We start from the raw sequence: 16460 nt of genomic DNA, 5'->3' as shown, positions 1-16460 counted from the left end.
CCAACACTTTGTTTTTGCATTATTTAGACCAAATTGAACATGTTTCATTATTTATTTGAGACTAAATAGATTGTATTGATGTATTATATTAAGTTCAAATAAAAGTTTTCATTGTTAATTCAGTATTGTTGTAATTGTCATTATTACAAATATGTATATAAAAATCGTCCGATTAATCGGTATCGGCTTTTTTTGGTCCTCCAATAATCGGTATTGGTATCGGCGTTGAAAAATCAGAATCGGTCGACCTCTAGTATGTACATGTAGGTTTGTGTGCTCGGCCCTCCATTTCCTGTAGTCCACGATTAGCTCCTTTGTCTTGCTGACGTTGAGGGAAAGGTTGTTGTTCTGGCACCACACTGCCAGGCAGGTTTCTGACCTCCTCCCTATAGGCTGTGTAATTGTCCTCGGTGATCAGGCATACCACCGTCGTGTCATCAGCAAACTTAATGATGTTGTTGGAGTTGTGTGCAACCACGCAGTTGTGGGTGAACAAGGGAGTACAGGAGGAGACTCAGCACGTACCCCTGCGGGGCCCCTGTGTTGAGGTTCAGCATGGCGGATGGGCCGCCCGTCAAAGTCCAGTATCCAATTGCAGAGGGAAGTGTTTAATAATAGGGTCCTTATCTTAGTGACGAGCTTGGAATGCACTATGTTGTTGAACACTGAGCTGTAGTCAATGAACAGCATTTTCACGTAGGTGTTCCTTTTGGCCAGGTGGGAAAGGGCAGTGTGGACGGAATCTCTATTGCACTCATCTGTGGATCTGTTGGGGTGGTATGCAAATTGGAGTGGGTCCAGGGTGTCTGGGATGATGGTGTTGATGTGAGCCATGACCAACCTTTCAAAACATTTCATGACTACAACTGTGAGTGCTAAGGGGCAATAGTCATTTAGACCGGTTAACTTGGCGTTCTTGAGCACGGGGACTATGGTGGTTTGCTTGAAACATGTGGGTATAACAGACTGGATCAGGCAGAGTTGAAAATATCAGTGAAGACACTTGCTCCAATCCGTCTGGCCCTGCGGCCTTGTGAATGTTAACCTGTTTAAAAGACTTACTCACGTCGGCTATGGAGAGCGTGATCACACTGTTGTCCGGAACTGCTAGTGCTCTCATGCATGGTTCAGTGTTACACACACACACTTGTCTCGATGTGTACTTTTGCCATGTGTACTTTTGTATTTGTATGTTTACGTGATTTCCCAGCTATCACATAACATTCTGAGAACCATATGTTTCTTAGAGCTTGGTGAGAGTGTAATTGTCCTATGGTTATTTTGCATACAACTGTAACGGTTTTCTTCCACTGGTGAAGGAGAGGACCAAAATGCAGCGCGGCTAGTGTTCAACATATTTAATAAACAAAGAGACGAATACGTGAACACTATACAAAATACAAAATAACAAATGTGAAAACCGAGACAGACCTATCTGGTGCAGAACACAAACACAGAGACAGGAAACAAACACCCACAAAATCCCAACACAAAACAAGCCTCCTATATATGATTCTCAATCAGGGACAACGATTACCATCTGCCTCTGATTGAGAACCATATTAGGCTGGACATAGAAACAGACAAACTAGACACACAACATAGAATTCCCACCCAGCTCACGTCCTGACCAACACTAAACAAGCAAAACACATAATAACTCTGGTCAGGACGTTACAACAACCTTCCCACGATGTTCTGGGAATGGTGCAGGATACCCAGCTAGGACATAATGTTCTGAGAACCATATGTTTCTTAGGTGTGAATTTCAGTATAACGTTTCCTGCAGGTTTCTCAAATTGTTCCAAGAACGCTAAGAAACAATGTTTTTTGTGGGAATTTTAGTACTTTGGCATAACGTTTTCTGCAGGTTTCCTCATGGTTCTATTTAAAGTGATGTTCTCAGAACATTAAGAAAACGTTCCATAAAAACTGCAAGAAAGCATTAGTAACGTTCAAAAAATATTATAAAAAAATATGTACATTCTATTCTCAGCGTCAACAAAACTCTCTATCCTCTGTCTTGTTAAGTATTTTCAGGTGTGTTGGCCGCACCCACTAATTGGCCACATCTGATCTTAATGAGTGCTTGTTTCCTTTGAAACAGGGTCTGTTTGAATAAACTAAATTGAACAGCTTTGAGTTTAAAAAAAATAACATGGCATTCTAGCTCCATCCTGGTGGCTCAGTGGACTAATTCCATGGATAGAGAGCAGCAGATCATAGCTTCAAATCTCACTGATGCTGTGCCAGAATCAACAATACATGTTTGAATGATTAATGCCTAAGCAAATGAATTAATAAAACCTCCCAGGAAAGCTTTCAGGTAACCATAGCAAGATGTTCTCAGAACCTCCCTGCAATGTAAAATGTATGTTCCCATAATAGGCTGAATGTTCTCAGTTTTACCTGTCAGGAAACGTATGGCTTCGTTCCCAGAATCAATGGGAAACCAAAAACATACACTCCCACAACTTCCAAGAAACCAAATGTGCTAGCTGGGTATATGTCATTTACATGTGCCTGACTGCATAGAGGTAGTTCTCTGTGTGCATATGTGTATGGTTGTATATTAATGTGTGCATAAGTGTATGATGGGAGTCCCCTGCACAGCTGGCTAGGTTTATCCCAGATTTCCCATAACAGTACACTGGCTGATGGGGGTGAACAGACAGACAGGGAGGCAGGCAGGCAAGAAGGCAGGCAGGGACAGACAGGCGGGGAGGGGGACAGACAGGCGGGGAGGTGGACAGACAGGCAGGAAGGGGGACAGACAGGCAGGGAGACAGGCAGGCAGGGAGACAGGCAGGCAGGGAGACCGAGAGCGAAGGCTACAGTAAGTGCACAGGGTTAGGGATCACTGCTGGGATAAAGTATTTATCAAATTATAGGAGTGTAGTAGACGAGTGCTGAGGGGGGGATTTAAAAGCTGTACACTTCATTACACTTAATTATGCGTGAGCAGATGCGGACCTTGTTGCCTAGTGTCCTTCATATTAGTGCTGGACCAGGGTAAGAACTTGGCTATAGGATGTAGACCAGATCAGGGTCAGGGGAAAAGGTTCTCTGCATATGGAAGAGAAGTTTGATGGAGGTCACTTTTCACATGTGATCCTCTTAACTGTACCGTCCTTTGATATCCTACAGAATTATCCCGAAACATGCTGTCATGTGTCGTTAAAACCGTTGGATTTCACTATTTATTTGGTCTATATCGTTGTGCTTGGCAGTTGTAGAGTAGGGATATAACATACTGCTACATGAGAAACACAGAGTAGCCTAAAATATCAGAACATACTGAAAGTATTAGTCATCATTTATTAAAATTCGACAAATCTCTAATCATGACACGTGCCGTGAGCCTGTTTTCCACCCCAAACCTGTTCACTTTTTAACAGATGGGGTTTCTCTTTCATCGACGCCTCATTGACGGAGCTATTTTTTTCTTACTGTAGAAAGGACATGTCTCTCTTTGGTGATCCACACAGCTCTGTTGGGAATCTTCCCACAATGCAATGCAAGAGGAAGTTGTCCTATAATGAATACGGAGCTTCTAAACTGGAATAGCCCCTGCGGCAAGAGAACAGACTGGCGGTGAAATATTCACAAGGCTAGTCATTATAACCGACTTTATTAGACGCTAAAACTAGTCAATGTAGAGTTGACAAATATGTTGTACATTTGCTTTAAGCTGTGTCACTGTAACTGTAATTTCATCATAATGTCTCATATTTAGTAATGTGTCATAATGTGACTCATAATTTAGAGCAGGAAAATCCCCTTGGAAAAGTATCAAGTACAGTAGCTATTTTAAATAGGTGTCCTTTTTCAGAGCTTTAGTTTTTTACCCATCAACGTATGAATGTTAAAGTGGCTTTTCCTCTGGCTGTGGATGCCCCATTTTCCAAATGGGATTAAACCAATCACCAATCACCTGACTAATGAATAATGGATGTAGGCGTAGTCACAGAGCCTCTAACAACAGGTTTAGTGTACTCTCACAGCTGGTCCCAATTCCCCCCTAACCGTCCTTACCCCTTCGATGTTTGCAGATCTGAAGGGTCTGGATAGGTATAAGCAGTGTAGTGGTGGAGATATATTGCTTCCATCTTATAGATCTGCATTGAAGAGCCAAAGGAAAGGGGTAGAGAGTGAATTGGGACCGGCTGACAGTGCTCAGACCACTTCTGGACCATGCACATTCTCCTCTACCTCGTTCAGACCATGCTCAGGTTGAGGTTCGGAGTCATATGTCCCCATCCCTGAACCCTCTGCTCTGACCCCCGAGGGGGAGTTCACGTCCTTCTGCTGTGTACTCGTGGGAAGGAAAGCGAGGAGCTGTGGAGGGATGTAGTCAGCTAGCTACAGGCTCCGCTCAACTGGGTCGTGGGTAACATGCTGCCATGGCAACCACTATTCACTGGCCCCCGGGCCCCAAAAAATGCTCTTTGCTTACTCTCACATGTTCTCTCTCTCTCTCTCTCTCTCCCATTTGCTTCCTCTCTCTCTCTCTCTGTCTATCTCTGTCTTTCGCTCTCTTCATCTTACTTTCTCTCTCTGCCCCATTCGCTTTCTCTCTGATTTTTTGTCTCTCCCCCCTCTCTTACATCACAAAGCAGTAGGCTGAACTTCTTGTCAGCAGAACCACTGTACTGAGAGGGGTTGTTTGCGAGAGGCTTTGGAGACCCTTGCTATTCTCTCACTGCTGGCAGAAAAATAGGCCACAAACGAAAGACAGTTTCCTATTTTGCCATTGTAATTCTCCAACTGAGCCTCGTAGGCTCCCATACTTCACCAAACGCTATAATGAATCAATAAGGCCCGAGGGGGTGTGGTATATGGCCAAGGGCTGTTTTTATGCACAACGCAACACGGAGTGCCTGGATACAGCCCTTAGCTGTGGTATGTTGGCCATATACCACAAACCCCTGAGGTTCCTTATTGCTATTATAAACTGGTTACCAACGTCATTACGAGAGTAAGACAACAATGTTTTGTCATCCGGCTGTCAGCCAATCAGCATTCATGGCTCGAACCACCCAGTTTATAATTGTAAATATACCCATAATAGGTTTTTCATACTCTGTCTATCTGAATGGGTTGAAGGTTGGTTGTATAAAAGTGTCAAATTCCACCCAAACAACATGGGAATCATTGAAGGTGGAGAACTAGACATAGCCTTGTATCTGGTATGAGGTCTCTGTCCATAGCTCTACTGGGCGTATAGATATATAACCTTGTGTCTGGTCTGAAGTCTCTGTCCATAGCTCTACTGGGCATATAGATATATAGCCTTGTGTCTGGTCTGAGGTCTCTGTCCATAGCTCTATTGGGGCCCTGTAGTTCTCATATTTCACCCCAGAGAGAAGCAGGGCAAAGTGAGAAAGATGGACTCGACCTCGCTCTGTCACCTGAATTCGCCTCTAATGAATAGCCCATCGATTTCCGTTCTGGTCCGCCAAGGCCGTCCGCTCATGCCTGTCTGTTTCCCATTAGTGCACTTTAACTGTGATGATAAACGCTCAGCTGGCATCGCCACAGGCAGCCTAGCCCCGGATGAGGCCCCTAGTTTAAAGCAGGAAGTGAAGTAGTAGTGGAACATTCCGTTTGACAAGGGGGCACAAGACTGAAGGGGGCCCGACCTGTTTGTCCCATTTCGACCAATCCCTTTTGAGCTCTGCCAGGATGGTTGTCTTTTGAGATGGAAGTAGACCATTCCATTTGTCCTTTTGACTAGGGGCACAAGTCAGGGGAACCAGACCTAGTTGTTCCATATCGACCAACCCGTTTGGCTTTCCGTCATTTAGCCTGGTTTTCCGCTGAGATGGTAGGAGTTAGTAGTTAGTGCCCCGACACGTCCATCCATGCCTTGCCTTGGTACTTCATTAACATGAATGGGATAGAGATCCATTATGCAACGCTCGCTCCATCTCCGTACTCTTATGCAACCAACCAACGCCTCATCTTGGAGTCTCAGCTTCTCGCTCAGCAGCAGCTGCCTCTTAGGTTTAACCCTTTGTGTTTTCTGGATAAGCCAACCTTAGTGCTGTCTGGAAGTATTACTATTAGGCCTAGCATGCAGGCAAGATTCTGTAGCACTCAATGCCTGTAGCAAACCGTTGATATCCAGTTGATGTTGAAGTCCATAGTCCTGTGAATCGTCAGTTGGAAGCAACGCTAATGACGGCGACTAAATGCTTTGCCTGATATTATGGGATGCCATTGATGTTGGCCTGTGGATGTCATTAAGAGTCAACTCTGTCACCCGTCACTATAGAAACGGAATAGCCTATAGGCCCCTTCTTTTCAGTCGGGGTCTGTCCCGACATTCATTTCAGCCTCATCAATTGAGTATGACAAATGAACTATGGCTACATCCTCCAAAATGTAAAATGATAAAATCAGAAAGGATTTGTTTATTTGGAGGAATAACTGTGAAAGCAAGAGCCATAACGCTCCTGAAGATATTTGACTGTCTGTAATTAGTGTGAGAGATGCCAATTGGGGCAGGTTGTCATGGAAACAGTGGCACATGTAAGAGAGTGCAATCTCTTCCCAGAGTAACGTCCCACGTTTGCAATGCTATTTATAACGGGCAGTTACATAAGCCTTAGCACTTGTGTTCAACGTAATGTGTTTTTTTCCCCCTCATTTTTCTTTCCTTCGTTCCTTCTTTTCCCCTCTAACAACACTGCTGTGCCTCCTTCTCTGAGGAACCAGCAACCATAGCACTGTCAAACCCGCTCCACTGCCTCCCTTTGTGAGCTTATCACAGTGCACTGCCGATGCGACGTCAGTCAGATTGAATGGTCTTGAAACAAAACAAATAGAATAGAAGCCATGGCTACGCTATAGAGTTTTGATTTTGTGGAGTTTTGTAGCTGCCATTGGCAAAGCAAAATATCAGCGTACCATTGACTCACCATATGACACAGTACTATTTGATATAGTATACCCCTCATAACTCTCTCATCCTGCCTGTGTTGAACTAGTAGTCTCCATTAGATGGTATGACTGGGTGCTGTGCACAGAGCACTGGTCAGGGATCTAGTCTAGCAATGCTTGAAGTCAAAGGTCAACGCTAGCATCTCGTGGTGCTAGCACTGGTTAGCATTGGTTCTGTATTCGTTCTATGAACACCCAGTAGGAGATCTGACCACTCTGTGTGCTGGGGAGGATTTGAACTAGCGGCAGTTCCACACATCCGGGTCGTATTCATTATGGCACACCGTAGCAAAACGCGTTGCAGTGGAAAACGAAAACAAGCTGAAAACAAAAACAAGTTCAGGTAGTCCCTCCCTGTTTCAGTCCGTTTTCTTCCGTTTGGTGCCTAATGAACACGGCCCAGGTCTGTTTGCCTGTGGCCCAGAAACCACTGCTCTGACAATAAGTAGCAATCATTTATTTAGAATTAGACCGTGCATTATTTATGCCATTGGTTAAAAGGGATAAATTTAGAATTAGACGGTGCATTATTCATGCCATTGGTCAAAAGGGCTTTGTGTATGTTTCTCTATGAAGACAAAGGAAAGGGATTATTTTGGGGGGAAGTAGAGGGGAAGATGTGAGCTCGTACTAACGAACACATGTAAAATGTAACACTCCTGGGTGCTTGAGCGTGTCAATTCTAACTGGGAAAGTTGCAATGAGGAAGTGAAAATGGTTCCGATATGGTTGAGATGGATGAAGAGATGACATGTTGTGGCTCTTGGTTGGAGACAATGAGACTACTGTATCAACTTTACTGTAAATGTGAGTTGGTTGTTTCTGTCAAGCATTGTTTACTCAACACAGGTTAGCAAGAATGCTAATCCTCAAGGGTTTCAGGCTACAGCATACAGTGAATCCCTTTCTCAGTCAGATATGACATGGGCTGCTAAATCAGATCGCATTTAGCATTTATGAATTCACTAATTCATGATTAATTAAGCAGTGAGCGTTGCTCTCCAGGACAAAAACAGACATAGTATAGTTCCAATGTGTGCCTACATTATAATGTAGCAAGAGGCTGACTTCTAGGCTAATGTAGCTCAACAACAAAAAAACGTTGACCAACTGTGTAGTTCTTTGCTCCTTCTAAGCAAGGTGCTCTCTGTCTCCCTCTGCAGGTTGCTTCGAATGCTGCATCAAGTGTCTGGGCGGCGTGCCCTACGCCTCCCTGGTGGCCACCATCCTCTGTTTCTCGGGCGTGGCTCTGTTCTGCGGGTGTGGTCATGTGGCGCTGACCGGCACACTGACCATGCTGGAGAACCACTTCTCCCAGATCACCACTGACCACGCCACCCTCACCATCGTGTAAGTTGTGTGTGTGTGTCTGAGGGGGGGGGGGGGGTTTGGTAGTGTGTGTGCGTGTGGGAGAGGAAGGGATCTTATTTTCTCTGTGTGTATCTCCTATATGTCTTTACCTATATGTCAACCTTTACAGTTTGTAAAGGTATATGTCTTTGAACAAGTCTTATCCAGGTTATTCAATATGAATGTGCCTGTCTTCACATTCTTTACTGTATCCGTCCGAGCAGGATCCAGACCATGCAGTACGTCATCTATGGCATCGCCTCCTTCTTCTTTGTTTATGGGATCATCCTGCTGGCTGAGGGCTTCTACACCACCAGCGCCGTCAAGAAGGAGCTGCAGAGCCAGTTCAAGACCACCGTGTGTGGCCGCTGCATCACAGCCACGGTGAGACATGAATACACACACACCCATATGGTCACACACAAATACGGTCACGCATGCATGCATGCATGTATACATATACACACACACACACACACACACACACACACACACACACACACACACACACACACACACACACACGTACAGTCACGTGCATGCATACATGCACACACGTACAACCACACGCACATGCTGTGCCGTATTTACACACATACAGCTGTACACACACACACCCTGGAGGGTAACTGGCACAGTTTGTCCTCTCTAGCCTGTTTAGTGTAATTGCTGCAGATGTCCAGTAACATCAGCCTTTAAGGCTGCTATGAGGACGGTTCTATTCTCCTGAGTGTCGTCAAGCTAACGTCGTATGAAACTTTCTCCACCCTTCTAACCAGCACTGTGTCATGTATCAGGGAAATGTGGATGACGATATGGTGATGAGGATGATGACGAGCTTGGTTTTAAATATCCTCGGTCATTAGGTGACGTTGTATTGAGGGATAGTTATACATAGTACAGTGTTTTGTATAGCAGTAGCAGTAGATTTCAATGACAATGACGACGACGATGATGATGATAAATGACGATGATCAAATCAAATTGAATTAGACACATTTTTAGCAGATGTTATTGCGGGTGTTGCGAAATGCTTGTATGATGATTGACGATAACGATGATGACGAGGATGCTGATTTTACTAACTCCTCTCTCTCTCTCTCTCTTCATCAGTTTGTGTTCCTTACATATATCCTGGCCCTGGCCTTCCTGGGGATCTTTGGCTTCTCAGCCATCCCAGTCTTCCTCTTCTACAACATGTGGACTACCTGTGCTGCCATGAAGTCCCCCATGGCCAACATCACCGATCCGGACTCCATCTGTGTGGACGTCAGGCAGTACGGTGAGTGTCACTCGGTAACACACACACACACACACACATACACACACACACACACACACACACACACACACACACACACACACTGATCCGTGTGATTACGTCAACCTGGTTCATGAGTTTAGGAGTATGACCCATATTCATGTGACGGCCATTCTGCTATAGCGTCCGGCAGAACACGTCCGTGTATGAGCCATATATAGATATAGCCCTGCATAAGAGCCTAATGCAGTGTGACGTACGTCCACTTGGCAGTGGTTTCTGTTGTATCTTATAAACATTATGCCTTCGCTACGGGTGCTGATAACACTTAGCCTTTACATGTCAATATCTATAGGGTGTTTAAGTCATTTACTGCATCGACATCCATATCATGTTTACGACTGTTGCCATCACCCTGAAGCAGTGCATCATCTGTCCTCTTTAATGGCAGATAGTATAAACAGTTATACATGTGAATGAGAGGACGTGTTAACATTTACTATCGCATTAGGTCAACTCAACTGGTTTTCCCACCAAATGTTGTACAATTGAAGTGATTGGCCACTCTGCCCTGAATGGGGCCTGTCTTAAAGCTACAGTTGTCGCTCCTAAACCGATATCTCTTGTTCCTGATCGTCTAGGTATTATTCCATGGAACGCGACACCCGGCAAAGCCTGCGGATCTACACTAGGAGACATCTGTAGCACCAGCGAGGTGAGAGCGGCAACCCCCCCTCCTCCTGTAAATCTTTATGCACATCATATGAACATTCATGAACCTCATATAATAGGAATACCATATAAACCTTCCTATTCACTACTTATTTTTTGTTGTTGGGATATACATTTGTCAAAAGCGCAAAAATATAACATTCTTCATCACTGTACTGCAATTATACAGAGGCTGATTGTGGAAAGGACATATTTTATGAATGTCAATCAAAGAAAGTATCATCACTAACCAGAGATCGGTCTCCATGTTTTCCAGTTCTACCTGTCTTTCCACCTGTACATTGTTGCGTGTGCTGGGGCAGGCGCCACCCTCATTGCATTGGTAAGCTTTGGATGCCCTATATCCCGAATTCCCCATGTTTGAATCATTTGCATGAGTTGCCATGGCACGCTGATCTGTTGCCATGGTAATCCCTCCTCCACGCTTCATGGTTCTGACTCAGTTTTCCTGAGGGTGTAAGTCTGCCCTATAGCTTCTGGCTGGACACACACTGACATGGGCCAGATGAAAGAGCTCCTGGCTAACACACATTTGCTTTGTGGCCAAAGGAGAGGAATGCCTCACAAGAGACTCTGTCCATACGGTATTTTGCACCAGAGATGATAGAATAAGACTTCTATAGGGTGTTTAAATCTTCGTAGGTGGAGCAAATGATTTGTATGTCTTTTTGTTTTGCAAATAATTACGTTGTTTTATCCAATCGGTGTGGTTGTCATTATGTGATGGCTAGTTGAACTCAGCTGAACTTAGTTGAACTCGGTAATGGGGTCATGAGGCCATGCTCTCCACTGAGGCAACAGGGCTTAATGCCTTTCAGCTACTCTACCAAACTTGGATTGCTCATTAGTGGGTGTGAGAAGATTCAGCACATAGACGGCCATCTGAAATTGTGTGCGCCGTAGCAATCTCACTTTGTTTATAGATGTAGATATATGCAATATGAAGGTACAGTACTGCATAAATCTAGCCAGATGCCACCCAATAATATCAAAGGCCTCCTGGTCATTGACTTTGTTTCTCACCCCAGTCTGTCTTCTCGTCTCTCCCTCCCAGCTGATCTACATGATGGCCACCACGTATAACTATGCTGTTCTCAAGTTTATGAGCCACGGCAACCGCCGCTCCACAAAGTTCTCAGAGTCATATTAGCGAGCGAGAGAGTGAGAGAAATGGTAGAAAGCGAGAGAGCAAAAAAAAGAAAGACGGTGAAAGGAAGAAAGAAAGATGGAGAGAAAGAAAGACCGATGGTGGGGAGGAGAGTATGTACTGTAGCATATAGAGAAACGTACACTACTGTTAACATAATACAGATAGATCTATGTGCCTGTGCGTCCAAGCCTATTGCCACACACGCCTTTTGAACCACACTGAGGGGACTAGTGAGTGCATGATTAGCCAACATGGCTGAGGTCCCTCACAATCTCTCTCCAGACAGGATATGTACCTAGAAGTACTGATCCAGTACAGTACCATGTGGGACCACCAGTCAAGGCTATGGTGAGGTTGACCAGTTCATTCAAGTAGAGCAGGCACATAGCATTGAGGATGGATGGATCCATACAAAGGGACGGCGCCAGTGTAAGAACAAGGGAATATTTGTGTTGCTGTATCTAGCTTCAGATTACTGTAATATTCTGTAGTTATTCTAATCGAAGGATATAGTTATTTTCAACGACACTTTAATATCTTTCCCCCAAGTGCCAACTGTCTAGCTTGAAGTTAGTCTTTTTTAGCCTGTTTAGGCTAGTGTCTCTTTGTGATATTTGTTATGAAAGAATAAACATAAAATGTGAAGAAAAACCAAGACCATTGTCCTCTCTTTTTAGGATAGTGGCTGTTTGGAGAAAATTAATCCCCACTGTAATTTACTAATACTAACCTAGCCAACCTAACCAAAATAATACTGACATTGTACAGTAGCAATGCTAATGTGTCTCGTTTGACATCTGGTAGACTGGTCAACATGACATGTAGCTTCTACTCATGTAGCTTGCTTTGGCTAACTAACCCTCTCACTGGCCACCACCCCTATGCACTTTCCTTTCCCTCCCTCCCTCCCTCTTTCTGTTCTCCCTTCCTCCTCTCTGCCCCCCCCTCCCCTCTCTCTCTCCACAGATCCACTATCTGATGATCCTGTCGGCGAACTGGGCCTACCTGAGGAGCTCCTGCAACCAGAACGAGTACCAGGACATCAAGACAAAGGACGACGACGCGGAGGAGGGTGGCTCCAAGGAGGGTCTCAACTCCTCTTACTCATAAGAACCGGCCAACCACCCCTCCTCACACACTTCCTCACACCTAACCTCCAACCCCCTTCTGGGTAAAACCAACACCTGGGTCTCCTTCACTATGGGCGGTGTTCTGACTTGAGATATGTGCGCTCAACTCAAATTGTCACACTTTGGCTACATTTACACAGGGAGCCCAATTCTGATTTATTTCCCCACTAATTGGTCTTTTGACCAATCATATCTTTTCACATCAATTCTTTTTCAGAGCTTATCTGATTGGTTAGAAGACCAATTAGTGAAGAAAATATCAGAATTGGACTGCCTGTGTATATGAAATGCAGTCCATGTCTTCCATTGACATCAATGGAAAATTTAAGGGAAAGTCTGAGTTGCGCACACTTTTCTCACCTCTGAATCAGGTCCTTTGTCCAAATAGGAGCAAACGTTTTCAAACGGAACAGGTATATGAGAAGTTCCTAAGTGTTACCTCTTCCTGTTTGCGAACGTTTGCTCTCGATTGGACCGTTATTGAGTGCAACCCTGCTGTCATAGCCTAACTGCTCTGAGCCAATCACAGCACAGCACTAACACAGCTCCTAATAACCGCCTAACAACAAGGTCACTATCTGCACAACTCCTGAGGAAGCGTGCCACAAAATGTCCTGTTTTTTGGTGTTTTATATATATATGAATATATTGTGCGAATGTGTATGTATGAATTTTTTTTTTTTTATACTACAAAGTATGACAGGTTTACTATTATTATATTTATCTGGTCTTCTCTTATCTCTGGTATTTTTCTCCTTTGGTTATCTTATCGCAACCCTGTTTTACCTGATTTAGTTTTTTTTTAAATGGAAATGCTTGATACGTTGCACTATTTAAAAATAGAAAAGAGTAAAGTAGAATTAAAAAAAAAACATAAATACATTACATACACAGCATCTCAGGGTGCCTCTCTTAGAAAATATTCCTACTATTACGTTAACTTTCCCATTTCTTTATTGACATCCAGCTACTTCTGTTGAGTAATTCTTCATTTTGGCCTGAGGAGAAAAACGTGTGCTGTACCCTAACTGAATTGGACACATGCACTAATGTGACTGTTGGCCCAAAGCAGCAGTTCTGTCAGCAGCTGTCTGCAGTGCTAACGCATTGCTTTGACCTTCAGGTGAACCTCTGGCCTGGTCCCAGATCTGTTTGTGCTGTCTTGCCAACTCCTATGGTCACTGTCGTGTTATTATGACCATAGGAATTGGCAAGACGGCACAGACTGATCTGGGACCAGGCTAGTGAACCTCCACCTAGCCCTCTGCATGGCAGGTTTTCTCTGGAAACAGCCTTGCTTCTAAACCCACAGGACAAACCAACACTCAAGGTCAGAATGCCTTGTTCTGTTTGTAAGTGATACATTATACATACCTCAGGTACTTAACCTAAATAAAAACTCCACTAGCCTGGTCCCAGATCTGTTTGTGCTGTATAGCTCCTATGTTTGGCATGATAACGACCATAGGAGTTGACAAGACAGCACAAATAGATCTGGGACCAGGCTAACACTTTACTGATTAAGCACACGCTTGTTACAAGGCAAGGCCACAGCTGAAGTGAACTTAGCAAAAGTCCCAATGTTTGTTCATTGTACACAACTGTGAAGGGAATCATACATTCACTTTCCTCAAGACAAGTCCACCCTTAAAGGGGTGAAGTTCACCTGTAAATATATGGACCGCCCCAAAGGAAGTTCTATTGACTGACATCTCCTGAATGTGGAGAGCACGGTCAATGTTTTACCATGCTATTTTACCTTTTGATTACCAATATGTAAATGTTTCCTTTTCGAGTATATGTTTAGCATCCAATTACTAGTTCTGCATTAAATATAATAGTAATGTGACATCTTTTAAAACGGTATGTTGTGAGAAGGAAGCAAATACAGAGTCATGGTGGCGGTGGTGCTTGTATTGTGTACATTTTGAAATGTGGAGAGAAAAAATGTACTAAGTGGTTTTCAATGTTTTTATCAGTTTTAGGCTGCTGAATCTTTCCCTGTGCTAAAGTAATGAAGACCTTGTCTCTGACATTATTTGTGATTATTTTACTATGGCAAGCCAAATGTAAGTGACTCATCTCATATTTTTAGGCCTGTTATATGAACAGATACCATTTGGATGTTTACAATATAACAAGTCAGGAATTGTCATATTTTTTCAGATATCATTTGATTATCACAACCAATTCTATAATAATGATCACTGAGTAGTTCAAGCGCTCCGGACTATAAGGTTCTATCTGCATTTTAGTCTAAATTGAGTTAGTGACATAGCCTTCTTCTGTTCAATGTTCTCTACCTACATACAGTATACTCTAAATACCCCAATTCATGTTAAGTTCAAAAGAATTCAAGGTAAAATGGCTGACACCGTTCAAAACAACTAGGGGCTCGAAACTGTGAAGCCAATTATCTCAGAATCATCTTTTTGCAGATAGAACCTTACAGTCCCAAAGCTCTCGAGTTATCTTCCTCGCAGCAGTGAAACGATGATTCTTTTAACTTTCATATGAAAAGGCATGTCGGTATTGTCCACGTGTGCAAACGTCTAAATACTGAAAAAAGGACTATATTCCCATGTGTGTTATGTTTGATATAATACAGTGTGCTTTGCCACCTGGTTGATGTAGGCAAGCGCATGTTCCGGTTCATATAAGATGCGTGTCAGTCAGGGTGTGTTGTCGTTTCCTCGTTATTGCATGAAGGCGACATGACTGTTGTCTTTGCAGTTTTTCAGGTGATGTGTAGTCAATTGTACTGACAACTATGGTCGGCAGTGTTTGCCCCCACTCAACTCTCTTTTTTAAAAAGATATCCATTGTACCTTTGATGACATTGTAGTCCCTGTAGTTTCATTATTGTTTTTCTTTTTAAAGTTTCAAATAGTTATGACTCCTGTATGGTGATGATTTTTGTAACCTTCTCTAGTAAAACCGATATTTTTTATTATCGCGAAAGAGCTGCTATCTGTCTCTTTCTTACAAGTTTGGACTTCCTGTTATTAAACACACATGCAATGAGATGAATGACAAATGCGCTTTGAACAGTTCAGTTGTCAAACATTGTAGAATGTTGCAGATAGAAATGCCATTTATATAGCTGATGTGATTCCTTATTCTATGTATCAGAGAGGCGTGTTTGTTCTACATAGAAATAGGCTATCTGAACGTTCCAAAATGTTGCGTCCTGCTGAAAGCGCCCCCAGCGCTCACCCTCAACCACAGTGATGGGACAACCTTGGGGTGTTGCCTTTGTAGAGTTTTGTGAGATGCTGAGTCCACCTGGTGGGAAAATGTAGCATTGTTCATTTCCTAAAATGGTAGTCCAAAACCATTGATTTAAGACCAAGGAAAGCTCCGGGGCGAAGTTTCCCCTAGGTACAAATCTAGGATCCACTCCCCCTCCCCCAATCGTAAGCTTAACCATTAGTGGGGGAAATACAAAACTGACCCAAGATCACCGCCTAGGGGCAACTTCACCCTGCACTCCAAGGAGGAGGTCCGCACAAATTAGGATAGCAGTGTATTTGGCCTACAGTTGACCGACAGTACAGTGGTCAGTGGAAGACCAAAACGCACTCCACAGATGGAGCACATTACTTCAACATAGGTTTAAAATGGCCAACTTTATTTCAACACACAAAAACATACATTTTAAGACCGTATTGATAGTGTTTCAGGGTGGTTCATGTTTTAATGCAAGACACTGGAACAGGACCATTTTTTTTCTTGAGTGGATGGTCAATTATTTTTTGACTGCAAATTGACCACAAGAAGCCCAAAGATCGAATATGACTATAACAATAATTTCAAACCTTGCTTACATTTGTATACGATCACACGTATCTTTCTATAATGCGTGGGAATACTTTGGAACAGATTTCCAAAT

The 16460-nt window shown here is 43.5% G+C and overlaps 1 protein-coding gene across 4 annotated transcripts in view; it reads left to right on the top strand.

The window, feature by feature from the left end:
- Positions 1-15529, top strand: part of LOC139532262 (neuronal membrane glycoprotein M6-b-like) — a 39785-nt gene extending 24256 nt beyond the window's left edge. For 2 of the 4 annotated variants that reach the window (XM_071329658.1, XM_071329656.1), the window contains exons 2-7: positions 8109-8295; positions 8520-8679; positions 9409-9577; positions 10198-10271; positions 10545-10610; positions 12405-15529. In XM_071329658.1, the coding sequence (XP_071185759.1) occupies positions 8109-8295; positions 8520-8679; positions 9409-9577; positions 10198-10271; positions 10545-10610; positions 12405-12548 (800 nt within the window). In that variant the 3' untranslated portion in view covers positions 12549-15529. Of the gene's footprint in view, positions 1-8108; positions 8296-8519; positions 8680-9408; positions 9578-10197; positions 10272-10544; positions 10611-11342; positions 12090-12404 lie in introns of those variants that run through there. The other 2 variants (XM_071329659.1, XM_071329657.1) reach the window with 1 other exon arrangement.
- The last annotated feature ends 931 nt before the right edge of the window (positions 15530-16460 follow it).

Source organism: Salvelinus alpinus, chromosome 10 (assembly GCF_045679555.1).
Source record: "Salvelinus alpinus chromosome 10, SLU_Salpinus.1, whole genome shotgun sequence".
NCBI lineage: Eukaryota > Metazoa > Chordata > Actinopteri > Salmoniformes > Salmonidae > Salvelinus > Salvelinus alpinus.
Note: the sequence above shows the minus strand (reverse complement) of the source record. Positions and strands in the feature narration are given on the sequence as shown.